Below are 26,583 nucleotides of genomic sequence, written 5' to 3' on the forward strand. Positions count from 1 at the left end.
TAGTATATAACAGAAGTGTATTTTCCATACAAATCGCGACTTCATATTTATGACCTGTGTTATTATTGTTTCTCATCATGACATTTGAGCTTATAAGTAACGGGAAGTTGGTTGGTCGTCCTGATGGTGTTGTGTTTGAGTGGTGTGTGGAGCTTTCCCTTTTGTTTGTGTCTATGAATCGTATGTCCATATGGGTGTTTCGAATCAACGGTGAACGGATATATTCCATCAATAACAGAGCTCCCATAGTGTCCCTAACGTTCCTACATAATGGTACCATGTTTGCAGTTAATGGGACTGATAATGTCATTAAGGTATATGATTCAAATACAGGTAAGTCCATTGGGATTATCGGAGGGGTTGATGTTGATTTTCGTGGTATCTCATGCATGAATTGGGTTTCCGTTGGTGGTGAGATCAGCGTGCCACTTACCCCGTTTCATATTGATGTGATGAGTCAGATGCCAAAGTTACATGAAGAATCTGACGTGTCAGATTTGAATACTTTGGTAGTCTTGGATTCCCAAAGAGTTTATTTCAACTTCAATAACGTGTTTACTATAGCGTATGGCATCCCAAATGATGATGTTGGATTGATCAAACACATTGGATCTGTATCCATCACCAATAATCTATTCCTTACCTCTAAAGGACAAGTGGTAGATATAAATCTTCAAGACAACGACGATAATATGGTGTATACTTTGAAAAAGGTGATTGGATGGTCTTGTCTGTTGGTAAGCTTGCATCGAATGGTACATGAACAACTTGAACTTATGTATCATGAAATCAAAGCATTTCTTGTATTATTTGATCGATATTTGAGTAATATGGAGAACCCTGTTCAATTGTATCATATTTTGCTTACTAACCGAGTTCCATTGGAATCTCATGATTATTGGTTCAACGTTTTAGGTGAAGGAGGGTTGAAAAGACTTAGAAAGCAAGGAGAAACAGCTTATGAAACAATTAGAAATAAACTGTTTTATTTGACCACCATACTTGATCGTATGGTGATAATCATGTCACGGATGAAAGGCTTATATCTTTGTCATAGAGATGAAATCGATTATGGTCTTGAAAATATTATTGATCTTACAGAATACACTCAGAACATGATCAAATACCTTTATCAATTGTTACATCAATGTAATAAGGAACAAGAAATGTTTATTTCTTTCTTGAATTGGGTTAAAACAGTTATTATCGACGAGAATGAAGGTAAGAGCTTCGATTATTTGAGTTTAGTAGAGTATTTTAATGATGGCTTGTACAATCCAACAATTTCCAAATATTTTAAAGTTGATGACCTTGAAGCAATGAAAAAAAATGAATTAGCAATCGACATACTTTCATATTCTGAAGCATTTCTTGTGGATTTGAAAGCCAAATTGCTTGCAAATATAAGTAAAGCATTCACTGATAAACTACAGATTACTTCACCAATTTCTCTAGATATTGGTGAAGTTCTAGATCCTGATTTTGTATTGACATCGACTTGGCACAATGAGTTTGGTTATGTGATCGTTATGAATGGTAGTTACTTAACTATGGTGCAATTCCCTTTGTTTGGGTCCATTGAGATCAAACAGAAATCATTACCCATAAATTTTAATCTAATTGAATATAAGTTGGATTCAAAATTCACCTATATGCTCTATGAAATTGATGGTATATACAAGATGGATGTGGTAGATATTAATAAGGCTATAAGTTGTTCTGAGGAGGACAAATTTCCACGAACCAGTATTGGCCAAGTTCAAATGATCTCCAAACCTGAAATGATAGCTGTGAAATCAGGTCTTTGCGGGATTCTTGATGGAGACAGACAGACTTATGTGTTTGTAAGGGATCAACAATTCAGGGTCTGATTCATAGTAATTATTGAACCAACTCAAGTGATAATTCCCCAGTTGATCAATATAATATTGACGCAAAAGATAAAGGCGATAAAAATGAATAATGTTACGCTTGGAAGGTACCAATTGTTTCAATTGAAGATGTTTGGAAACTAAAGGGTTTGGGGGGGTTTCTAAAGCCTTTTCTCTCTCACGAATCATTACCTTGTAGAATATTGGATTAATGGTAAAGTTAGGATCCAACATTATAGACGAAAGTTGTGCCAAATCATCTTGTTTCATTGGAAGGTTAGACTCAAATAACAATTTGATGTTACTAATATGTTTCCTTAATCTCAGATCACGATAATCAGCTGACCATGGAAGTCCAGTGGTTGTCGGTTCATATATCATTTCAAAGTTTGCAACTTTGTTGGAAATATCAAGTCGAGAGTGATTTTTCATTAAGAAATCAAACAATTCTTTAGCTCTTTCCACTATGCATTTGTATGAATCAGTGGGTACTTCCAATTGCCTTTTAATAGGTGAAAGATCATACATCTCAACACTATTATTCCTTTGCTTGTCCAATTTCAAGAAATCATACACACAAATATCATTTGTTCGTTGTCGAGCTAACTTCTGGTCATATTTGGTCACAACGTTACTCTCATTGTCTATGATTTCTTGGATCAATTCCACCTGGGGCCAGTACGGTTTCAACTTCAAATAGTCGGTTTCTCGAAGTTGATACAACCATTTGGACATGCTGTTTCGGGTTCTCTTTTTAAATAAATCATCAAAGACGTCATTAATTCGACTATAATCATGACGAAGTAATATGGCATCGAAAGTGGCCTGCCACTTGGTTACCAATGAACTTTGAGGACCATGGCTATCCTTGAACCGATTCTTAAGCTCTGATTTTGCCCGCTCAAGTGTTATAACATCTAAGGGTAATCGACGAACACTTCTTAGGAGTCCTCGGTAAGTATGTAGTATCTTCATGGCATTTATTGGAGATGAATGACTATCCTCATCTCTGTAAGCACTAGGATGTACATTTAAATCAGTGTCACGTGACTAATGGTTGAATGGACACGTGATAACACAGAACCTATAATATATTATAATAATAAGAATGACAGACATACCAAGATTAATATACATATATTGGATGACATAAGAATACACGGAACATTGATAAACTAATACTGTAATCAAAAATGCCAGTAATTATTGACGGACTGCAACAACACTAGTGCTTTGCACAGACTTTATCACGTGACTGACTTTAGGTAAGTCGAAGGCTAATGATACTAAGTAGGTCCCTTATTTAGATATGTTTAACTTCTAAGATACTGCAAAAACTGTTAAATTCAGGCTATCTGGGAGTCCCGTCGTATTTAATCACTCTCTTGATATGTATGGGGACATTAAGCAGTGATCTAAATATCTCTGTAGAATTACGTAAGTGTTTATGTAATCTTTGGCGTACAACATTTAATGCCATATACTAACCACAATGAACTATACATTATTAATATCATTAGTACATCTTAACAATGGCTTTGGCAGAAGCAGTTCTACGGAAAGTACACAAGTTGGGACTTGTGCCCAAGATTGTGCGGCTGTTACCGTTGATGGCTGCAGCTATGGTGATAGCTTCCATTGGTAGTTTGATGTACTTGGGTGTGGATGGTCAATACCGTAACGTATATATTTCTGAGAACGCATTGATGCCGTCACAAGTGATGTCTTATTTCCGTGAAAGTGAGTGGAACATAGTTAGGGGATATCGAGAAGAAGTAAGTAAGCTTGAAGATGAAGATCTTTTAGTGCGTTGCGCTGTTGTAGAAGGTTGGTTTAAGAAGTTAGGGTACGTTACCTCATATTATGATGATACGTTGTATGCAATTCTCCATGCTCCTCGAGGTGATGATACTGAAGCCATGGTTTTAACTGTACCATGGACCATTTCTAAAAGTGATGATGATGAGTTTAATGAGGGTGCCATTGCGATTGCTGTTTCTATGGCAAGATATTTCAAAAGAATGTCTATATGGTCGAAGAATATAATCTTTACGTTCCCCAAGGATGCTCAGGCACTGCGTGATTGGGTCGAGGCATATCATACAACATTGAAAGATACAGCAGGGTCTATTGATGCTGCTATTGTTATTGAGTACGGTAAGAATGGTGATAACTTTGAATACATTGAAGTTGATTATGAAGGTTTAAATGGACAATTACCCAATTTGGACTTGATAAACACCTTAACCAACATTGCTTATAATGAAGGGATTCATACATCGATTCAAGGTACTTCAGGTGAAGAATTGGTTAAAAATACTTATGGTACAAGAATCAGGACCTTATTCTATGGGTTAGCCAACCTTGTATTGACTGGCTTAAAACGTAAATCTGGTGGATGTGAAGCATTTTCAGGTTGGCAAATCCAGGCCATAACTATTCGAGCTAAAGGTACAAAAGGTCCAGCTGATGTAACTCAATTTGGTCGATTAATTGATTCTACTTTCCGATCAGTTAATAATTTACTTGAAAAGTTCCATCAATCTTTCTTCTTTTATTTGATGTTAAGCCCAAAGAATTTTGTTTCCATCGGTACTTATCTTCCGTCTGCTGTGCTTATGGCATTGGTGTTTGCCCTTAGTTCATTGAATCGACTTATACGTGATCCCAAAACTGTGGAAAACATTAGCAACAACATTTCCAATGCAATCATATTATATACTTGTGTGGTAGCATATTCGTTTATGGTGGGGGAATTATTACCTAAAGCAGTGTTGTCTGATCTAGTGTCTGCGGAAGTAGTTCCCATATACGGTATGATATTCTTTTTATTGGTTCAAATTGCAATGCCTTCCAAGTTACGTACGTTCCAAGCTCCTTATGCTGAGTTCTTACATGCTATATTCCTTTTCCATATCTCCATGTTAATTATTGCGTTGTTGATTGTTCATTTTGCCTTGGCCCTTTTTATTGCCTTGATAGCCTTACCATTGGCATTCCTTAGTCCGGTGGCTGATAATAATACGTTCAAGGGGTATCTTTTGATTTTCCTTGCTAATCCATTTACAGTGGTGTTTACGATTGATAAATACATTGTTCCAGATGGTGGCATTGCTTATGGACTTCTTACGTCATACACAAAGCTTCAATGTTGGACATGGCCGTTACTTATTTGGGGTTATTTCCCAGCCTGGTTGGGTATTGCCTTCACCCATTGTCTTACAGGTACTACAGACCCTAAGAAGTAACGTTACCAAAGATATATATTTATATACATACGTATCTGAAACACGTCTTGATATGAACACGTGATATTATGCACGTGACAAATTACGCGAGAAAAGCCCAAACAATGTTAAAAAAAAACTGTTGATAACTAACAACTAAACAACCACCAAAAGCCACACCTTATTCTTCCACAGTAAGCATGTCCAATTATAACTATTCACAGGAGCACGCGTCGAGCTCGTTGCGGAAGCGGAAGACTTTGAAGAAGTCCATCAACTTCAGCATCATGGTGGTGGCCGAATCAGGGATGGGTAGGTCAACTTTGATCAATACTTTATGTGGAGGGAACACCATAGTTCCTACATCATCTACGGTCAATCAAGACCCGTATGAAAAGAAGCTCACGTTGAGACACGAGAATGTTGAATTGGAAGACAATGAGGGTCATAAAATCAGTTTGAACATCATTGATACTCCCAACTTTGGGAACCTGATTAATTGTGATGAAGATTTCCGAGTGATTGTTGATTTCATTAGACATCAATTTGATGAAGTTTTATTGGAAGAGCTGAGAGTCAGACGGAACCCCAGATTTAAAGATGGTAGAATACATGTTTTAATCTACATGATTAATCCTACTGGACATGGATTAAGTCAAATTGATGTTAAATTCATGCTTCACGTTAATAAATTGGTCAATCTTATTCCTGTGATTGCTAAAGCTGATCTGTTGACACCTCAAGAGTTAACTTTAAACAAAAAATTGATTTTAGAGGATTTAAACAATTATAACATCAATTTCTACAAGTTTAATGAATATGAGTATGAAGATGATTATATGGATGAAGAAATCATTGAATATAATAAATATTTGAATTCTTTAGCTCCATTCTCAATTATAGGTGCTAATAAATTTCAAGAAAACCCTAATGATGAAGATGACTTATTAAAATTAAGAGTTTTAAATCCAATTCATAGTAAACCTATAAATGTGGAACATCCTGATTATAATGATTTTACCGTGTTGAAGAATGTGCTTTTGATTACTCATTTGAATGAATTCAAAGATATTACTCATGAATCTATCTATGAGAACTATAGAACAGAAGCTTTATCTGGTAAGCAATTCCAATACATTTCTGGTGAAAAGAATGGTTCATCTGATGGACCAGCCAATTCTGATGTCAATGATGGGCACGAAGTGATGACAGCAGGTAGCAGTAACAGTCATAATAACAACAACAATAATAGTGGTGGTGGTGATGAATCCAATTACTTGATGAAGGAAGAACAAATCAAATTGGAAGAAGAAAGATTGAAAAAGTTTGAAGAAAGAGTTCATCAAGATTTGATAAATAAACGGAAGGAATTATTAGAGAGAGAATATGAATTGAAAGAGATCGAGAAACGGTTAATGGAAGAAGGTTTGGAATTGAATGCTGAACAAGAGCAAGAGCAAGAGCAAAATGAGATTAATAAGATTTAAATACTTTTATATTAAGCTTCAACTTCGTACTTAGCCACGATTTTATCGAAAAGACTTTGCTTTTCTTCATAATCAATCACCATTTGATGATGAGGATCAATGGCTTTCAATTGTTCATATAATTGAGTAACATTTGCACCATCATTGGTTAAATAATCAAACGTGATTTGATTAGCAATGAAATCTCCATCTGATGACTCGATATTTAATTCCTTCAATTGGTTCAATAATTCTTGAGCTTCGGGGTAATGTTTCAATTGAACCGTTAACACAAATAATACACTTAAAAGTCGGAACTTGCCTTGTTCATCATCATCAAAATCCGCAGATAATAATTCATCATAGAAATAGTAAGCATTGCTGATGTTATCTGATTCGCCCTTAATCGACAAGATCCAAGATTCCAAAACATGATAGACAATATTATCTCTTGCGGAGCTGGGGAAATTCTTGAAACTATTGAAGATTTGATTAGCTGCTTGAAAATTACCCTTGACCAAATATAATTGCACTAAGGATAAAAATGGTTCTAGTTCTCCATAACTATGAGTATCGATATATCCTGATAACAATGAGATGGCCCCGTCTATATCGTTTTCAAACTTCACTTTATATAAAGCAGTTAACACTGCTTGTAACTCAAATTTAGGCTCAGCTACTCCTTGGAAATACGGAGACTCATCAACTCCAAACAGCTTCAAATCATTGTATGCCATTAACAATTGAACAAACTCCTCGGATTCAGGGAACTTTTGTCTTCCCAAATCAATAAGCTTGGATGCATCTTCTCCTAAAGCTATTTGAGATCTTACTTGATATTCTAACACTTTAAGTTGGTTCTCAGGCGAAAATTGCTCTAATGAGTAGCTCACAACTTTGTGGTGCTGGTTAGTGAAAAACTGATTGCGTATTGTATACAACTCGCCAGCGTCACTAAAGGGATCCATGTTGGTTAATGTATTGGAAAGTAGTAATGACTATAAAGGTGGCTCTAAGGTAATTATGTGTTCAACATTTCAAACACGTAAATTCACGCGCTACCATGATGATCACGTGCAGTGTCACGTGCAAACAACTACTGGGCAAGCCTCTATATACATACATTAATACATATCATAAATAATCATTTAGTTGAACCTGATTTACGAAGTCTTTCCCAAGATGACATGCTACTTTCGTTCGTATCATGTTCACCGTCAGTATCCTGTACAAGGGTAGAATCCGGTTCAATGTTAGTGTCTTCATTATGAGAAGCTTCTCCATCATGAATCTGTTCATGTTTTTGACTCTTTTTGCCTCTTGCTGGGAACCCATTTTCCTCTCTTAAATGTTGCCAAGCTTCGCCATTGGATGGGTCCTTAGGATCTACTGGCATACGCAGCAGGTTATCCAATGAAGGGAAAAATCTAACGGCGTTAGGATTATCTCTTAACTCCTTAGCCATCTCTCGAGGATTTCTCATTCTTATCAGATCATCTGTAGCTGATTTGGTAAAGTATTCTCCATAGATTCCAAGTCCCATAGTTGGGAATTTACGGAGTTGTTCCCAAATTTGCCTCTGTTGACTACTGGTGGTTTCATTACCTGCTTTGCTCAACAAATACGTAGATAAGATCAGTTTGGTCACTAAAAGTGTCCCAAAGGAAAGAAAGACAGAGAAGAATGGTCTCCGGAATACAAACATAGGTTTAACCTGTTTGCCATTGATAGTAATAGGAGGTGCCTTCCCCGGATTCTTATAGTTGTAAACAATGGTGGGAAGAAAATAAGCAACGGTTGCTGAACCATAGGCTGCGTAACTGGAATAGAAACTTATTCTTTTAAGACTTTCTCCAAGTTCAGTTCGATCTTTAGTGGTTAATTTTTGTTCGGCATCATAAAACCGAACAAGAGGATTATCATCCTCCATATCATAGAATCTGTCAAACGCTGAAGGCTTCCGTTCACCAGCCATCTTTACGATAAAGAAAAGTGGAGAGCAATTGAAACAAAATTCACGTTGCAAAGTGAAGAGCTCCCTGTTGAATTTTCTAAACTTATCATCCAGTTCTTCCGGATAAACAAATATCCATTTATGGTGGGGAGAGGAGGGTTCTCGGGTATATGTTTATCCGGGATATAGATGGACTCATTTAATTGGTTTATTAATAATTTTACTTATTATTCTAAACTAATTTGTTGTCTTGTCTCTTATCGGATCTCAATTGGATCAATTGCTCGATGACTTGAGTGAACTTAACGGTATCATTCTTACCTTGATCGGCTTGAATGTCTCTGTTTCTAATGTTAACAGACTGTTCGGTTTCTTCTTGTTCACCAACAGTGAAGATAAAGTTATACTTCAACAATTGACCACTTCTAATCTTCTTGGCAAGAGTATTACCAGACACATCAACGTCTGCATGGAAACCGTACTTTTTAACCAATTCATCTTGAATCTTAGAAGCATAATCATTATATTTGACTCCAACGGGAACAACCAAAATTTGTCTTGGAGATAACCAGAATGGCCATTTACCCTTATAATGTTCAGTCAAGATAGCAGTCATTCTTTCAACAGAACCCAAAATGGCTCTATGGATCATAACTGGTCTACCAGTGGCATTCTCCTTATCATTGGTATCAGCCTTGAACAGTAATTCAAAACGATCAGGTAATTGGAAATCTAATTGAATAGTTGCACATTGGAACCATCTTCTTAAAGCATCACTGATCATGATATCAATTTTTGGACCATAGAATGCCCCATCGCCAGGATTCAATTCCCATTTACCTTCACCCAAAAATTTGTTTAATGCAGAAGTTAATTTGGCCTCGGCATTATCCCAAGTTTTCAAATCACCAACATAGTTTTCAGGTCTAGTGGATAATTCCATCTTAAATTCAAAACCAAAGATTCCATAAACTTTTCTCAAGAAATCAAATACTCCAGCAATTTCAGTTTCAATTTGCTCTTGAGTACAGAAAATATGGGCATCATCTTGTTGGAAACGACGAACTCTGGTTAAACCAGATAATGCACCGGAGAATTCATTTCTATGGATAACACCAAAGTCAGCAACACGCCATGGTAATTCTCTATAAGATCTTTCTCTTGATTTGAACATTAAACAATGACCAGGACAGTTCATTGGTTTCAAACCAAAACTTTCCTTTTCAACATCAATGGTGAACATATTCTCCTTATAATTGGCCCAATGACCAGAAGTTTCCCATAATTTAGAGTTGTACATGTTGGGAGTAATGACTTCTTGATAACCTCTTTGGATATATTCTTGTCTTAAGAAATCAACTAAAGTATTATAAATTCTAGTACCATGAGGTAACCAGAAGGCAGACCCGGGAGATAATTCATTGAAATAAAACAACTCTTGTTCCTTACCAATTTTTCTGTGATCTCTTTCGGCAGCTTCCTTCAAGAACTTCAAATGTTCAGTCATTAACTTCTTATCGGGGAAAGAAATACCATAGACTCTTTGTAAAGAGTCATTGGCAGCATCACCAAGGAAATAAGAGGATGAGTTCTTCAATACCTTAAATGCCTTCAATCTACCAGTATGAGGAATATGAGGTCCAACACATAAATCAATCAATGGACCACATCTATAAACAGTAGTAGAGGTTCCATCAGGAATCTTATCTTGAATGAATTGTACCTTATATTTATTATAAGCAAACATTTCCAATAATTGTTCCTTGGTCATTTCCAATCTAACAAACTTTTGCTTTTCCTTAATGGCCTTAGTAGCAATGGTTTCCAAATTACCAAAATCAGCTTGAGTAACAGCACCTTCACCATTATCAATGGACATATCATAGAAAAACCCATCATCAGTTGGAGGACCATGTGACAAATGACAACCATAATGACATTCAGAAGCTTCACCCAAAATATGGGCAGATGAATGCCAGAAGACAGCTTTACCTTCAGGATGTTCGAAATCCAAAAATTCCAAGGCAACATCAAATTCCAAAGGTCTTTCCAAATCCCATAAATCTTGACCATTGATCTTAGCAATGACTTGTTTATCAGCAAATGACGAAGAGATTTGTTTGGCAATATCCATAGGACTGGTTTCAAAGGCAGTACCTGTTCTAACTGCACCATCCTTCAAAGTAATGTTGATAGGAACGTGTTCTTTGGTCTTCAACTCAGCATCATACTTCTCTCTCAACTCATCGAACATCTTGACTCTAAAGTCAATGAATTCGGGTTGTGGGGTGGCATATAAAGGTCTCTTATCGTCACCAGTTTGAGCAGCAGCCTTTTGCTTCTTCTCCTTTTTGGGAGCAGCCTTAGTAGCAACTGCAGGAGCCTTGTCCACTGGAGCGTCCTTCAATGACAACTCCTCGACTTTCTTCTCGACAGACATGAAGTATTGTTGTTGTTGTGGGAGAAAACCAACTGCAAAAAAATTTGCGGTTATTCTGTTTAGAATGCCAGATGACTCAATTGACACGAGAAGGTGAAAAATTGATAATTGGTGCTGAGAATTACACTCTGTTCTGAATTTTACGCATATATATCTCGTAGTGTCAAGACACTACCATAGTGGGCCAAGACCTTAACAGATCTTACTTTGACTATATCAGACGTTGACTATATCAGACATTGACTATATCAGACATTAACTATACTGCTTAGACATCAGACATTGACTAGTTATGTTATCACCATCCACCTTAGATGATATCCTATCACAACGAGATGAATTGGAGGCATTGATTGATAGCCAACGCCATAATATTGGCAGCCAAAGGAATGACGCTTCCATCACCAAAGTTCAATCTAAAGCTAACTCTAATCCTCAGTTCAAGGAAATCAAATCACAATTAACGCTGATATTAAAGGTGTGCCAAGAGAGAATAGCTCGTTTGGATCAGAACCAGCATCATAATAATAATGACCAAGATGATAACATCACTCCTTTATCACAAGAGTACTTGGATTCTGGTTCATTTTGCAATACTAATGACTCCAATGGTAGTTGGAACTTTCATGGAGCTACGAGTACTGGAGGGATAGATGATTCGTTTGAACGGGATAGAACTATAAATGATACCTATGAAGCTCTTACTAGATCAGGAAATCATATGAGCATAGTATTGGATAATCTTAATGGAGAATACCATGATAGACTAAATGGATATCCTCCAAAGATTGCTCAAAGTTTCGGGAATATATTGGAAAGTCTTGCTGGTCTTGCTGACAATGTACCTCCCACATCTCAACCAGAACTACAAGATTTGGCTCTACTGATGAGGGTTACGATGCATGAGTTCTCACATTAACATAATATGTACAAGTGTTGTGTATATATAAGGGATGATATATATAAAGAAGGGTCTGTCGCCGATGGATCCAATCAGATAGTTTTAGGAGCCAAAGCAACTATCTTATTATATTCCAACTGTCTTAATTCTTTAGCTACCACCAGTGAAATTCTGGTTCCTAATGGTTCTCCATTCTTATTGATTAGCACACATGCATTATCATCAAAACGGACCACTGAACCATCGGGTCTTCTGAAAGGTGCTTTGGTTCTGACTACCACCGCACGGCAAATGTCCCTTCTTTTAACTCTGGATGCTGCATTCCCGGTGATATCACTAGTGACTGGTCTGGCTTGTTTAATGACAACTGAGATTTGGTCTCCTATTTGAGCACAGTTTTTTCTTCCATGACGAATGACACGAATACACTCGGCGACTTGGGCGCCTGAGTTGTCGATGACGTTAAGCAAAGTCTTTAAGTAGATCATTAATATTGTTTAATAGAAGTGAGTTGCCTATCTTGATAGCTTTGATCAATGACCAAATTTTTCACTTCAAAGTAGTGAGATTGAGCATCACGTGTTTGTGCACGTGATTGGATTTGATATAACGGAAAATTGTATGTGCTTGTACTAATTCATTTCTTTCTTCAACATGTTACGATCTATAACCCGTACACGAAACATATCTCAGGTAACTTGCTGGCACGTGGCTGAAGTTAGTAATAGAAAATCTGTATTTGAAGGCAGACATGTACCTCTTGAGGATCCTAAAGATATACCTGAGATTTTAAACCAACTACTCAAGGAGAACAAAAGAATTGCAAAGAATGCCAGCCATCCACACATAATAGCCTGGAGAACAGGAGACCGAGTAGTGAAAAGTGAAAAGAAGGGTAAAACAACTGTTCTAGTAGATTCTTATTGTAATGTCCAACAAGGATTCAAAGATAATGGAGAAAAGGGTGGAGGAGAAGTACTACTTGAACAAGTGATACGAAAGAATCATCTATATAATGTTTTGGTGATAGTTACACGATGGTATGGAGGAATTAAACTTGGATCTGCTAGATTTCGACATATAGCACATGTTGCAGTTGCCAGTCTACGCAAGGGGAACCAAATCAAATAGTTTTCTTTATCAAGTAGTCTTCTTGATCTTCTCATTGTCGGTAAGCTTGTTATATTCTCCGTCAACTATGACATCATAAAGTTTTTGAAGGAATAAGTATTGAAGAAATCCTGTTAACCCCACAATGAAGAAAATGACGATTCTTTCCAACTCGGTATCAACGTTCAAAAACTGATAAGGATAAATGGCTCCATTTTCCACATCCACCAACTGTTTCAAGAGCAAGTAATACCCCATAGCTAACGACGTGACAAACAGGAAAGCAGATGTATGAGACAACAGCCATTTAGGCATAAAAAGGAAGTAATCAATGGAGAGAGAAACCACTGGTAAAAGATGAATAGCCAAGTCAACATCCATGGGAAGGAAAAAGTCTCTTGTAAGAATCAATTGTGGTTTAAATAATCTTAAGGGCCAATAAACCAGAGCCACCACTGATTCTAAAGCCAACGCAATTGGATGTAAGTAGTTCTTTAATGAATATAATACGGGTGATTGGAACATATGAGCCAAGGTACCAATAGCAAATACAAGCAACGTATAAAGTAAGGAAAGGTTAGTTAAAAACTGCCAACATCCGGCACCGGCCAAGTTTTCCGGCAATTCAAAGCCGGTGATTTGTAAAAGACCCCAACCACCAATAATTAAAGAGATTGCGGTGATGGTTCCGATAACGGGGTTACCCACCACTCTTCGTGACATGTCGATGGAAGTTAGAATGAATAGTAAAGCCGTTGATAAGAAGCAACGTTACCAACACCACGGATTAAATCTTAAGTAATTAAGTACTGCACGTTGTTGTGGTCGTGCACATGGCGTCGCCGTTGCTAGTCGGGTACTTTTGTTCCACGCGCGGTTCGAACTAGTGATGGAATAAGCTAAAGGTGGCTTTAGATCTCTGCTGTGATCTGGAACGACTAGACAGTCTTGAATTAGTAGGGGACAATAAATCTCTACCTCTAAGTTCTTGTTCCAATAGTAACAGGTTGTCTCTGGAAAGAGACGGACGAAGATAGTTATCCTTAGCAGAATGGGTGGGCCGTAAGGACGTTAAATCTGTTTTGGAAGATGAAGGACTAAGAAATCTACTTAACAGTTTCTTCTCTTTCATATAGGTGCCCGTTAAATCAATTTGCTTAAGCCAATCTTGGAAATAGGTTTCTGATTCAATGGGGTTCACTAATTCGTCTTCATGAACATAAGTGGATTTGATGATGATCACCGGGACCAATGCACATTCCAAAAAGTGTTTGGACATTGATTGTTTGGACATGAATCCTCTTCTATGATGAGCACCTCCTCCTGTTTCAGCTGAAGAAGCTTCATTATAATGTTTTGACCCAATGACCATTATTTGAGGATCATATTCCTCGACCGCCTCCCGTAGTAAGACCATGGGTTTGCCTAGTGCCAATTCCAATACTATGGCGATCTTTCTATCACGAATGTTTAACAGTTGGATTTGGTTCATAATCAATTGTGCCTTTTCACGGTCAATGGTCAGATGAGACTTATCATCCAATACATGCAACACAATCAACGTGTCTCCGTTGACTATCATCTCGTCAAAGAGCCATTCGATGGCCTTGTACGATGTCAGATCCCCAGCAAACCCCACCAAGTAATTCTTGTTGTTTCTTCTGAACTTGAAGTGCTCGTGTTTCAGCTTCAACGTAATGGTGCTGTGATGGTTGTTTGTGGAAGCATCAAACGTGATTCCCCGTTTCAATTTATGATGACCGGGATGACGAGGATTAGGAGACAGAATAGTTGTATCAGTACCACCGCCAAACATATCTGATGTTGAGGAAGCCGTTGATTTGTTGCCACTATACTTTATCCGTTCTAGAATATACTCATTGGAAGGGATTGTGCCACCGCTGGTTTCTCCACTGGTAACGGGGGTAAGTGAAACTGTTGGAGTCAAGTCTGAATCGTAATCATCGTAATAAAGTCTTCCAAGAAGATCTGACGAACTATTTTGAAGCTTGTACATGTCGACTGTATCACTGCTCGTACCATACAACAAGGAGTTTATCTCCGTGTTCTTTTTCGTTTCCTCATCTTCGTCTTCTAGTGATCGAATCAAGTACTTGGTTTGGTTCTTGTGTTTCTGTAGCTTTGACTTTTCTGCGGCCACCAGAGCCTTAACATCAATAGAAGTAGAATGGTCTGTGGATGTAGCGGAAGGAAGTTCTTCTTCAGTGGATGTCGTGGAAATAGTGTGTTCTGAAGTTGACCCCGATGTCGTCACTTTCTGAGACTTTACATCTGTCTTCTTGTCATCTGTGGTAGTAGTTTCCGTGGTCGTGGAATCAGACTTGGCTTTCCTATGGAAGAACTTCATGGTATGAACAGCTATAGTGATGGCTATAGTCAATGTCGTGAAGGAATTTATGAAATACAACGAGTTTTCCCATTGTTATTAGCCCGTACGGCTTTTGCATCGTTCGGAAAAATTACGTACTGCGGGAAAGGGCAAGCACAAGCAGCAGTAGTGATGACCAGCATTAACAACGTACATGAGCACATAGCACACATAACACTCATGAACACACAACACGCATGTACATATAGAACGTAATTTAACACCACTGTGTAATGTAATGCAATGGAATGTCAGTGTAGGGCAATGCAGTGCGATGCACAGTGCTGTGGTGTGCTAGATATAGTTATCACAAGTTTGATTGACTATACAAGACGTCTTTATACTATATACACATTCAATGTAAAGTGGTCACTGTTGACTGCTTTGTTCCATATACCTTCCATTATCAACACCAGAATTATGTTCTACTATCCCCCACAATCTATCCATCTTCATACCGCCAATATCATCAACAATATAAAAATACGATTTGAACTTGGATTCTTCGTCTACCGATTCCCACGATGTGTACGACGTTAATGAAGGGTACTTTGATTTTGGTGCCAATTGCAAGGATTTGTTATTAGTTATGGGAAGCAACTCATTGTACGTACTTCCTCCAGTAAAGTTTAACTTCTCCATGATCAACTTTTCATCTCCTATAAGATTCTCCAACAGTTGAGGCTTATTCTTATTGTACAATCTCCATATTCTGGTAACGTAATCTCTAGTCTTGTATTGCACAAACATAGCAGGTATACTGGTAGTTATCAAAATAGCTCCAGCATATACGTCGTCAAACATTGGAGTATCCCAGATAATCTTAGCTCCGTACATTCCCAATACAGTAAAGGAAAGAGTTAACCGTTTTAACATGGCCACGTATTTGGCAGAGGGGGCCTCATATAACGGTTGATACAGTAATCGATATTGGACTGGGAGTGTTTGTTTGGTCATCAATGTGCCAGGTTTAACCACCTTAACAACGTCAGTATATAATGACGGTGACCACGGATTATTCTCGGTCCATACATCATCGCTATTGACATTTGTTTCCTCATTACGGAAACTGGTCTTGGACTTGAACCGGTTGAGGGACAAGCTTCCGTTCAAAAACAAGTTTCTGTTTAAGCTTGTGTTCAATCGTATCATGCTGGTGAATAATATTATTGCTAATAGGAGTAACAATAGTAGTAGTTGTAGTAGTAGTAATAGTTTGTTCACGTCTTTCTAATTTATGTCTCGCGACATTTTTGTATCAAAAATTTGGTGTGAAAAAAAAAATACAGCAAATGCCCTGTTCCCATCATGCTACCAGATCTTCTTCTATTTGCAACGACATCTGATAGATCACATTACATTGCCGTAACACGATACATCGACGTCACCCAGATTTACCTCAACAGTTACTTACTTTAGTGTGTGGCTTTGATTTGAATATTTGAGTGGACCCCATTCATCCATTTTCCCCCTGAAATACCCGTTTAGCCATCATCAGTTACTATGCTGGACGACACAACCAATAAGTTTATCCCCGAATACAGAAGAACCAACTTCAAGAACAAAAACCGGTTCCAAACTGACGAGTTGAGAAGAAGAAGAGAAACACACCAAGTTGATTTAAGAAAGCAAAAGAGAGATGAGGTTTTAGCTAAAAGAAGAAACTATAATAACACTGCAGATGCTAATGATTCGGAAGGTGAGGAAGATATTGAAGATGGCATGTTAGATGGAAGCAGAGGAGGAGGAGCCAATAGTGAACAACATGATGAATCGCAATTTTTTGCCAAGTTGACTCAAGATTTACCTCGGTTGGTTGAAATGATCCATTCATCTAATTTCGATAGTCAATTACAAGCCACGGTTAAATTCCGTCAAATTTTATCCAGAGAACATAATCCTCCAATCAATTTGGTAATTGGATCAGGGGTTATTCCAACTTTGGTTGATTTCATGAGACCAAATCATCCAGATATCTTACAATTGGAATCAGCTTGGGCTTTAACGAACATTGCTTCTGGTAGTTTTGATCAAACCAGAACTGTTGTTGAATCAGGAGCCATTCCATTGTTTGTGGAATTGTTACATTCTGAATCTCCAGAAGTTAAAGAACAAGCTATTTGGGCCTTGGGTAATGTTGCTGGTGATAATGCTGATTACAGAGATTTCGTATTACAATGTAATGCAATGGAACCTGTTTTGAAATTATTTGATACCAGTAGAGTTACCTTGACCAGAACTGCTACTTGGACTTTATCCAATTTATGTAGAGGAAAGAATCCTCCACCAAATTGGGATATCGTAAAGGAAGCCATTCCAGTTTTATCAAAGTTAATTTATTCTTTGGATTTAGAGACTTTGATTGATGCATGTTGGGCTGTATCTTATTTAAGTGATGGGCCAACTGAAGCCATTCAAGCAGTTGTCGATGCTCGTATTCCTAAAAGATTGGTTGAATTATTGGGTCATGAATCTACTTTGGTTCAAACTCCAGCTTTAAGAGGTATTGGTAATATTGTCACTGGCAATGATTTACAAACTCAAACAGTAATTAATTCTGGTGTTTTACCTGCTTTAGGACCACTTTTGGTTTCAAGTAAAGAAACTATAAGGAAGGAAGCTTGTTGGACTATTTCCAATATAACTGCTGGTAATACCGATCAAATCCAAGCAGTTATTGATGCTAATTTGATACCACAAATTATTCGTTTATTAAGTAGTGGAGATTATAAAACTAAAAAGGAAGCATGTTGGGCAATTTCAAATGCTTCATCTGGTGGGTTAGCAAAACCTGATCAAATTAAATATTTGGTTAATCAAGGATGTATTAAACCATTATGTGAATTATTGCTTATTGGTGAACCCAAGATTTTAGAAGTTACTTTGGATTCTTTAGAGAATATTTTGAAAATGGGTGAAATGGAAAAGGAAGCTAATGGTTCTCCAACTAATCAATATGCTTCATATATTGAGGAAGCTGGTGGGGTAGAAAACATTTTCTCATGTCAAAGCAGTGCCAATGATAAAGTTTATGAAAAGGCTTATAAAATCATTGAATGTTACTTCCAAGAAGAAGAAGATGTTTTTGATGATAATCAAATTGCTCCACAAGCTTATAGTAATCAATTTCAATTTGGTGCAGATCAACCTCAACAATCTTTCAACTTTTAAAGAAAATATACGAACGACTTTTTTTGACTGATGATGATGTTCTTATTTTAACGGTTTTACGTTTTTATAATGTCTGTTTTATCTCTATTTCTATTTAGTCAAGTTTCCATTTACTCTTCTTCATGCATCAGCCACTTACATATAGTTTCTTACACACATACCTCTAGTTACATTGTCATTAAGACATTGTTTAGAGGCTCTCATATAGTTCAACTCTAATACTATTTCTTTTATTTGGTCGTTATAGAAGGAAATAGTGGATAATTAATACTAATACTACAATAGTAATATATACCTCAAATTGTACGGGGTCGGTTCGGCCCGATGTCAATGTCGGTAGTTCATATACCAACCGACATCATATTTACGAACTTAATTTCCTCAGTAAATGTCTTCGCATGCTTGCACGCATACATTTACATGCGATGCATAAGTAGTTTTCACTTATATACTATGTACGTATTTATGTACATGCATATTTATAAGTAGAGATGTGCTACTGAATGTACACATACGCATATACGTTAAAGTCTATAAAGTCCTCAACTGCCTGTGGCTCAATCCTTATTGGCCAGAATGAGGGAATTTGCACATCGGTAATTTGTGCACGACTGCTAGTTTGGTTTATTTTATAAACAGAATTTCTTTTATCGCAGTCCTGCACTCCGGGTGGAGCTGGTGAGAGACGACGGACCCAATGGAAAAATTGCTAAGTTGATAATAAAAAACTGTCAAACTTTAACTAAAACAGAAACTCTTCTCACTCTCTTTCTTTAGGCAATTGCTTTAACTTTTAACGTTTACTTTTGTGATTGGCTCATCGAAACATGAAGTTCTCTACTGTTGCTGTTACTGCTCTTGGAGCTGCTACTGTTGTTTCTGCTAAGGAAAAACATGCACCAACAACCGTAACTGAAACTTTCTATGGTAGTACCAACACCCATAGATGGGGTAGATTCAACAATACTCCTCGTTCCAAGGAACCTACTCCAACTGGTACTCACACCTGGGGTAGATTTAACAACACCCCTCGTTCAAAGGAAGAAAAGCCCACTGGTACTCACACTTGGGGTAGATTCAACAATACTCCTCGTTCCAAGGAACCTACTCCAACTGGTACTCACACCTGGGGTAGATTTAACAACACCCCTCGTTCAAAGGAAGAAAAGCCCACTGGTACTCACACTTGGGGTAGATTCAACAATACTCCTCGTTCCAAGGAACCTACTCCAACTGGTACTCATAAATGGGGTAAATTCGATAGAACCAAGAACCCAACCACTACTACGGTTTATGTTGCTGAAACTGAAGCTGCTGAAAAGAGTAAGGTCGATGCAAGGGACACTAAAAATGGTTCTAACTCCACTACCACCTCTGCAACTGGTGGTGCTGGTTCCTTCACTCCTTATGGACTTGGTGCTGCCGGTATTGCTGCTGCTGGTATTGCTTTAATTCTTTGAGCGAATGAGTTGAATACCCCCTTTCATTTTATTTCACTACGGTTTACTTCGCTTTCTCTATTCGCTTCGTATATACTTTTGTATAAACATTATTGATTTTTATCCTCCTCTACTTCAGTAATAGCAAGATCCGTCTTGCCCTGTTTGACCATACTAGTTATCAACTCAAAAGCTACTTGGGCACCATTTGTCGCAGTAATTTCTGAGGAGTCAAAAGCAGGACTAACTTCAACAATATCAGCCCCAACCAAGTTCAATCCATCAATACCTCTTAGTATGTAGATTAATTCCCGAGGTAATAATCCACCGGGTTCTTGAGTCCCTGTACCTGGAGCAAACCCGGGGTCCAAACAATCAATATCAACAGATATATAAGTTGGAGTATTTTTGGGTACTCGTTTAAGAATACTACGTATCACATGGTGAACCCCATAGATCCAAATATCATCTGCTTCAATACGAAGAAAGTCTTGAGTATCATCATCTTCGTAATCAGCAAGACTGGACAACCGAGTTCTAACACCGACATGAACATTGTGTTTAGTGGTTAAACCTTCTTGATGAGCTTTCCAAAGCATCGACCCATGATTAAGATCATTGGTAGCTGACTGCCAAAACGATGGATATTTATCAGGAGACCAGGTGTCCAAATGGGCATCAAAATGAATGATATTCAATGGTCCGTGGGCTTTATTCAAAGCTCTGATGTGAGGTAAAAGGACACTATGATCACCACCTAGAGCCACATATTTAGGAGGTTTATTGGGTACATGAGAGGAGTTTCTCAGTAATAAAAGCTCTTCAAAGGCAAGGGTCATTTGCTTAAAGGCAATACTATTATCCATAGGAGTAACAGGGATATCTCCACAATCAATTACTTTGGCCCAATCTTGATAGGGGTTAAACATAGCTCTATGGTTGAAGCCTCTTAACGCATTTTGTCTTTGAGATGCTTGTCTTATGGCTCTTGGTCCAAATCTTGTACCGGGTCTATAACTAACAGCTGTATCAAATGGAACACCTATTAACGCCACGTCGTATTTCGATTCACGATCAACCAAGCATTTATGTGAATCTAAATGGGCAAACGTGTTGATGCCTTGAAATGGCCATAACCCATCCCACATATCTTCAAGTGATGCATTTTGCATATGTTTGAAACCATAAATGTCATCCTCGTATTCAGAGATGGCTATAACAGCACTTGCCAAACTCAACAATGGTATCACCTTCATTTCTACTGATCTTGCTGTGAGGAGTTTACATTTATAGAGGGAGCATTGGAGGTGGTTCTTATACGATTAGATAACCATTATTCTTTAGCGGGTGCGGAATTGACATTGAATGCGGAACATCTTCTCCCAAAAGGGTCAATGTGCGCTAAAGACCAATTTACCAAACTCACCACCACTGCAACAACTACAACTACAAACTACGAATAGTCCGTTGGAGAAATTCTCCGATGATAAAGATATTATAGCATGAGCAAAAATATGGGACTATAGTAGTCGATTATGACTACTGCTGTTTGGATATTGTTCGTGTGGAGTCAAACGATCTGGTTCTTGCCCAGGTGAAATTCTGTGGAGAAAATTAAGTTCCACAGTAAATTCCGAAAACGTCAACATACATTTGTAAGAGTTAATAAAAGCCATGGGTTTGGTAAAGAGATTAGCAAGTAGGTTGGAAAGGCTTGGAGTGGATCCTAAGCAACAAGAACATTCTCTTCAAAAACCAATTGATACACCAAGTGGTTCCGATTCAACTTACAATAGACCGCCGGCCCAAATACCTCCAACAAAACCACAGAAAGTGTTAGCACAACCAATTGATAATGGAGTAAATATCTTTTCAGGTGCCATTGCTGAAGGAGATATACCTCTGCTTTACCCCAAAAAGCAACATGATGTTAAGCCCAAGGGTTGTTCATATGGCCCATCCGACAAACCTATCCAAACAAATAACTTCTATAACAACTTAACGTTAGAAGACCAGAGTTTCCCCATTTGGCCCCTCCCCTATTCTATGTGGTTATCTAAGGAACCTGGTCAAGTCAATGGGTTTGCACTAAACCATACTGATGCTGGTCAAAGAGTGTTTGGTCCAGATCCCGGTTGTAACCCCGTTCAATTCTACTTCAATCCTCCAAGAATAAAATCTCTTGTCCTCTCAGGTGAAGGTATATGTGAAGATACAGTTTTAGAATTATCTAATCATCAGAAAATGTCTGTCACCGGTAAAATGGCTGTTGGTTCGGGTTCTATTGTATTTCCTTTAGTACAAGGTATGGGGTATGTGACTGCCATTTATACTAATTTGAAACCTATTATTTCATCTCAGGTTGGGATTAAGGAATTTAGTAAATGTATTGAATTGAATAATAGCACCAAAAAATACATTGCTCGGTTATTTAACGATGTTGTTTGGAGTGTTTATGTAATTGGTGATAGCACTCAACTTGTTTTACAAGACCCTAACACAATTGTTGGTGACTCCAATCAGTCTTGTACCATTCAGGTATGTAAAGGAGATTCGCCTTATTATGATTCGAGTGCTGGGATGTACCAAACATCAGTAAAATTGATTGGTCAGGTTGATGGACAAAAGGGTACATATTCCTTTGCTTATGAAACACAAGGAAACTCACAATCAGGTAAAGGTATGGTTTGGTGTTTACCACATCAGCATGAAGTTCTTGATCAACAATCAAACCAATGCAAAACTGATCTTGTTTTAGATTCTCCTACTAAAGGGGTGATGAAAGCTTTCCAAACAAATAGTTTAACGATGATTGAATCAGAATTACCTGTTGATATTAATTGGCTACCTTGGTCGGTCTCTTCCAAATCTGAGCCATGTTATTCTGACTCTGAAAAGGAAATGATTCGCAACGCTGCAAGGGCAGAATCTCAACAAGATATTGTTGCAATGGCCAACATTGATTCAATGTACACCTCAGGAAAAATCTTGGACAAATTTGCTTACATATTGTATGTTTGCAATGATATCCTTCAGGATAATGAACTCACTGGAAATTTGCTTCCTCGAATCAAAGAAGCAATAAACATATTTGCTTCAAACAAGCAAAAGTTCCCGTTGGTTTACGACTCTACTTGGAAAGGTCTTATTTCGTCTGCTGATCCAGGAGCTGACTTTGGAAATTCAAATTATAACGATCATCATTTCCATTATGGTTATCATATCCATGCAATTGCTCTAGTTGCACATGTCGATCCTTCAATACTTACAGAGAATAACTGTCTTGTGAGAGATTATGCAATTACATTGTTGCGTGATGTAGCAACACCTAATTCGAACGATAAGTTGTTTCCAGAATCTCGGTCATTTGATTGGTTTCATGGCCATTCATTTGCTCATGGAATCTTTGCTTCTGGTGATGGGAAAGATGAGGAATCTTCATCAGAAGATTACCACTTCGCTTATGGAATGAAATTATTTGCCAAAGTAATTGGTGATCGTAACATGGAAGCTCGTGCTAATTTGATGCTTTCGGTAATGAGGCGAGCTATGAACAAGTATATGTTATTCCTGGACGATAACAATGATCAGCCTGCTAATTTTATCGGTAATAAAGTAGCTGGTATATCTTTTGAAAATAAGATTGACTTTTCAACTTATTTTGGTCGAGGAAGTATTGCTAACGAATGGATTCATGGGATTCATATGTTGCCTATTACACCAATATCTTCTTATATAAGAAGTCCTAGATTTGTTCAAGAAGAATGGGAAAGACATTTGCAGCCAATTATCGATAGCATACCTGATGGCTGGAAGGGGATTCTTATGCTTAACTTAGCCTTGTATGATCCCAAAAGGTCATATCAATGGTTTGCGCGTTCTGATTGGCAAGATAATTTGATTGATAACGGTATGTCTAGAACATGGAGTTTGGCTTTCACAGGTGGTATTGGTGGATCTAAATAGATGGTCATCTTTGTGTTAGTTCTCTGTAATCATTGCTTCAAATACTATATGGTTTACTCCAGCAGAAGCAGTGAAGAGAAAAGCTCCTAATATTCCAGTAGAAAAACAATATGCTAAATTATTTGAAGATGGTGCAAAGTGTCTAGTTTGTCTTTAATGCAAAGGTTGGCTTTAATTGATATATTTTAAACTGGTAGATGAACTTGTTCTATGGCAACAAAGATCTAATTGGTCAGCAGTACATGAAAAATAGTTTAGATTTGACCTCCAATGACAACTACTTGTAATATTTACAATTTTGCAACATTTCACTGAATTAAAACGGATTGTCAATCTGGAGTAATGTTTTCGTATCAAATGTATTATTTTTCAAAGAAATCAAGATTAAAACGTTAGAAATGACGGGTACTCTTACGTTCGTTAGCACTTGAATTCACTAATACTAAACTGATGTTAATTGGTAGACAGCTTTAGGGAGTTTACTCCTTCAAACACATAGAATAGCATGTTAGACCTTTATTTAACATGACGTCATTTACCTATATGAGTCATATTTTCGTAAGCTTTTAATGCAGCGCGCATGAAGTAGTACGGAAAGAGTGAGTTGGAAATTGTGAGTAAGAATGGGGTAACGAATATTAGTGCGAAAGAAAGGGGGTATAAATAGAGGCAGATAAACCTCGAAAAATGAACAGGCACCGCGTACAATAAATAATACTATTGCAGGCGGTAAACATATAAAACTAATATTATTCAAAAGGTATTATTACCAGAAATCTATGCCATCTCTTCCAAAGAATACCCATTTAGTTCTGCTTGGCAAAAGATAAGTAGTTTAGCATTAAACAAACACTTTGTGAGACAAACGGCTATGATGAACCCTGCATTATTTCTAACAATTATGTGTTGGTGGTGCCAAATATGTGGTGCTAGGGACAATAATACGGACGGTTATGTGTTGCGGACTTATGATGAATTAGGCCTACTAAGGCCTAATGGTTCTGTAGCTGTTGATGCGATTAATTTGCTAAGGTGCTTCTTTTACAGAGGAATGCCGTGTGAACTTTTGGTAGGAGTTACCGAACATGGGGATTTGATGATTATAGTCGACAACCTGAGGTTTAACCGAACATTTGTGGATTGCATAGTACAATCCTGTATTGGAGTATTTGGTAAAGGTATAACTCTCCTGATAGACTACAGAATACATGAAGAAGATAATTTACAACTACTAGGAACGTTGGGACAAGTGTCTACGTCAGACACAGTGGACCCTTTGAATAACTTAGTGCGAAGCAAAACGATAGAGTCAATGGTCTGCAAACTCGACGTCAATAATACGGACGGTTATGTGTTGCGGACTTCTGATGAATTAGGCCTACTAAGGCCTAATGGTTCTGTAGCTGTTGATGCGATTAATTTGCTAAGGTGCTTCTTTTACAGAGGAATGCCGGGTGAACTTTTGGTAGGAGTTACCGAAAATGGGTTTTTGAAGATTATAGTCGACAACCTGAGGTTTAACCGAACATTTGTGAGTTGCATAGTACAATCCTGTATTGGAGTATTTGGTAAAGGTATAACTCTCCTGATAGGCTACGGAATACATGAAGAAGATAATTTACAACTACTAGGAACGTTGGGACAAGTGTCTACGTCAGATACAGTGGACCCTTTGAATAACTTAGTGCGAAGCAAAAGGATAGAGTGAATGGTCTACAAACTCGACGTCAATAGCCAGTAAAGCAGCAGTGTTTCGAGCTATGTGCTGTCAGATTTGAGTCGTAGAGCCCGCAGTAATATTGCGCCGAACAAAACATTATTCGTATTTGAAAGTTAAATAGACGTAGACGAAAACAGTTATAATCACACTAGTTGAGATCTAATTAATAGCATCAAGAAATATGAATAGAATTTAAAATTGTTGGCAGCAAATGCTGCAAATCTTCCAAACAAATAAAAAATGTTTGAACTCTATTGACGACTTTCAAAGGAGCAATGTGAGAATTGTCCTATAAATATTTACAGTTTAATCTACTCTAAGTAGATATTGATGTTTTTCAGCATCGTTTATCTATCAAGAGCAATTGGACTTACTTAATTTAGTGGGTTAAAGAAGGATGGTTCTTTGGAGTTCTTGACTTCGTCAGAGTGTTCGCCATTATGCTCGCTTGATTCATCTGCTTCATAGAAGTCGTTGAAAGGGTCTCCAGTATGTCGTATGGTGATCTGAGGATGTATTGACCCTAATGATACTCTGGTTACTGATAAGTTGTCTATGAACGATGGGGATGATATTGTTTTCATATGATCATCAAGAAATACCCCAAGTGACTCTGCTATTACAGATTCATCTGATATCTTTCTCCAATCGATATCAATTGACATTAGTTAGTATCTCCTTGCAGTTATAATTATTATTCTTATCACGATCCCCATTTCTCTATGTCATTAATCCATTTTGAGTTTCGAAACAACAATACTATAGTTTTGGTAGCGGTATGACAGTCCTAAAGTAACGTAAATAAAGCCAGAAACAGTTCGGTGCAATATAAATTGTGTAATAGTTGAACATTGGGTCCAAATATCGGATTATTTCCTCTATGTATTTTTGTAAAATTCAAGTATTCATTAAGAAAACCGTTACAACGA

At 37.5% G+C, this 26,583-nt stretch overlaps 16 protein-coding genes across 16 annotated transcripts; 7 read left to right on the forward strand and 9 right to left on the reverse strand.

Annotated features, from left to right (window-relative positions):
- Window positions 1-49: 49 nt before the first annotated feature.
- KQ657_002366 (anaphase promoting complex subunit 4) lies at window positions 50-1,871 on the forward strand (the record flags this gene model as incomplete). The annotated part of the gene is made up of 2 exons (XM_043193136.1): window positions 50-58; window positions 90-1,871. The coding sequence occupies 2 exons, from the start codon at window positions 50-52 to the stop codon at window positions 1,869-1,871; spliced, it is 1,791 nt and encodes a 596-aa protein (XP_043051524.1).
- A 10-nt stretch (window positions 1,872-1,881) lies between these two features.
- KQ657_002367 (uncharacterized protein) lies at window positions 1,882-2,846 on the reverse strand (the record flags this gene model as incomplete). The annotated part of the gene is made up of 2 exons (XM_043193137.1): window positions 1,882-1,893; window positions 1,983-2,846. The coding sequence occupies 2 exons, from the start codon at window positions 2,844-2,846 to the stop codon at window positions 1,882-1,884; spliced, it is 876 nt and encodes a 291-aa protein (XP_043051525.1).
- Window positions 2,847-3,403: 557 nt separating this feature from the next.
- GAA1 (GPI-anchor transamidase subunit) lies at window positions 3,404-5,119 on the forward strand (the record flags this gene model as incomplete). Its single annotated transcript, XM_043193138.1, has 1 exon — window positions 3,404-5,119. The coding sequence occupies one exon, from the start codon at window positions 3,404-3,406 to the stop codon at window positions 5,117-5,119; it is 1,716 nt and encodes a 571-aa protein (XP_043051526.1).
- A 179-nt stretch (window positions 5,120-5,298) lies between these two features.
- Window positions 5,299-6,585, forward strand: CDC11 (septin; the record flags this gene model as incomplete). The annotated part of the gene is made up of 1 exon (XM_043193139.1): window positions 5,299-6,585. The coding sequence occupies one exon, from the start codon at window positions 5,299-5,301 to the stop codon at window positions 6,583-6,585; it is 1,287 nt and encodes a 428-aa protein (XP_043051527.1).
- An 11-nt stretch (window positions 6,586-6,596) lies between these two features.
- Window positions 6,597-7,689, reverse strand: KQ657_002370 (coatomer subunit epsilon; the record flags this gene model as incomplete). Its single annotated transcript, XM_043193140.1, has 2 exons — window positions 6,597-7,562; window positions 7,684-7,689. The coding sequence occupies 2 exons, from the start codon at window positions 7,687-7,689 to the stop codon at window positions 6,597-6,599; spliced, it is 972 nt and encodes a 323-aa protein (XP_043051528.1).
- A 19-nt stretch (window positions 7,690-7,708) lies between these two features.
- On the reverse strand, window positions 7,709-8,539 carry KQ657_002371 (uncharacterized protein; the record flags this gene model as incomplete). The annotated part of the gene is made up of 1 exon (XM_043193141.1): window positions 7,709-8,539. One exon carries the CDS (start codon window positions 8,537-8,539, stop codon window positions 7,709-7,711), a length of 831 nt encoding a protein of 276 aa, XP_043051529.1.
- A 211-nt stretch (window positions 8,540-8,750) lies between these two features.
- On the reverse strand, window positions 8,751-10,958 carry THS1 (threonine--tRNA ligase; the record flags this gene model as incomplete). Its single annotated transcript, XM_043193142.1, has 1 exon — window positions 8,751-10,958. The coding sequence occupies one exon, from the start codon at window positions 10,956-10,958 to the stop codon at window positions 8,751-8,753; it is 2,208 nt and encodes a 735-aa protein (XP_043051530.1).
- A 292-nt stretch (window positions 10,959-11,250) lies between these two features.
- On the forward strand, window positions 11,251-11,877 carry KQ657_002373 (uncharacterized protein; the record flags this gene model as incomplete). Its single annotated transcript, XM_043193143.1, has 1 exon — window positions 11,251-11,877. One exon carries the CDS (start codon window positions 11,251-11,253, stop codon window positions 11,875-11,877), a length of 627 nt encoding a protein of 208 aa, XP_043051531.1.
- A 74-nt stretch (window positions 11,878-11,951) lies between these two features.
- Window positions 11,952-12,347, reverse strand: MRPL38 (mitochondrial 54S ribosomal protein uL14m; the record flags this gene model as incomplete). Its single annotated transcript, XM_043193144.1, has 1 exon — window positions 11,952-12,347. One exon carries the CDS (start codon window positions 12,345-12,347, stop codon window positions 11,952-11,954), a length of 396 nt encoding a protein of 131 aa, XP_043051532.1.
- Window positions 12,348-12,999: 652 nt separating this feature from the next.
- On the reverse strand, window positions 13,000-13,692 carry KQ657_002375 (uncharacterized protein; the record flags this gene model as incomplete). Its single annotated transcript, XM_043193145.1, has 1 exon — window positions 13,000-13,692. The coding sequence occupies one exon, from the start codon at window positions 13,690-13,692 to the stop codon at window positions 13,000-13,002; it is 693 nt and encodes a 230-aa protein (XP_043051533.1).
- Window positions 13,693-13,852: 160 nt separating this feature from the next.
- Window positions 13,853-15,337, reverse strand: KQ657_002376 (uncharacterized protein; the record flags this gene model as incomplete). Its single annotated transcript, XM_043193146.1, has 1 exon — window positions 13,853-15,337. The coding sequence occupies one exon, from the start codon at window positions 15,335-15,337 to the stop codon at window positions 13,853-13,855; it is 1,485 nt and encodes a 494-aa protein (XP_043051534.1).
- Window positions 15,338-15,727: 390 nt separating this feature from the next.
- On the reverse strand, window positions 15,728-16,510 carry KQ657_002377 (uncharacterized protein; the record flags this gene model as incomplete). Its single annotated transcript, XM_043193147.1, has 1 exon — window positions 15,728-16,510. One exon carries the CDS (start codon window positions 16,508-16,510, stop codon window positions 15,728-15,730), a length of 783 nt encoding a protein of 260 aa, XP_043051535.1.
- A 351-nt stretch (window positions 16,511-16,861) lies between these two features.
- On the forward strand, window positions 16,862-18,529 carry SRP1 (karyopherin alpha; the record flags this gene model as incomplete). The annotated part of the gene is made up of 1 exon (XM_043193148.1): window positions 16,862-18,529. The coding sequence occupies one exon, from the start codon at window positions 16,862-16,864 to the stop codon at window positions 18,527-18,529; it is 1,668 nt and encodes a 555-aa protein (XP_043051536.1).
- An 827-nt stretch (window positions 18,530-19,356) lies between these two features.
- Window positions 19,357-19,989, forward strand: PGA14 (Pga14p; the record flags this gene model as incomplete). The annotated part of the gene is made up of 1 exon (XM_043193149.1): window positions 19,357-19,989. The coding sequence occupies one exon, from the start codon at window positions 19,357-19,359 to the stop codon at window positions 19,987-19,989; it is 633 nt and encodes a 210-aa protein (XP_043051537.1).
- Window positions 19,990-20,078: 89 nt separating this feature from the next.
- GBU1 (uncharacterized protein) lies at window positions 20,079-21,224 on the reverse strand (the record flags this gene model as incomplete). Its single annotated transcript, XM_043193150.1, has 1 exon — window positions 20,079-21,224. The coding sequence occupies one exon, from the start codon at window positions 21,222-21,224 to the stop codon at window positions 20,079-20,081; it is 1,146 nt and encodes a 381-aa protein (XP_043051538.1).
- A 418-nt stretch (window positions 21,225-21,642) lies between these two features.
- Window positions 21,643-23,934, forward strand: ACF2 (Acf2p; the record flags this gene model as incomplete). Its single annotated transcript, XM_043193151.1, has 1 exon — window positions 21,643-23,934. One exon carries the CDS (start codon window positions 21,643-21,645, stop codon window positions 23,932-23,934), a length of 2,292 nt encoding a protein of 763 aa, XP_043051539.1.
- Window positions 23,935-26,583: the final 2,649 nt, after the last annotated feature.

Source organism: Scheffersomyces spartinae (assembly GCF_019049425.1).
Source record: "Scheffersomyces spartinae strain ARV_011 chromosome Unknown scaffold_2, whole genome shotgun sequence".
NCBI lineage: Eukaryota > Fungi > Ascomycota > Pichiomycetes > Serinales > Debaryomycetaceae > Lizanozyma > Lizanozyma spartinae.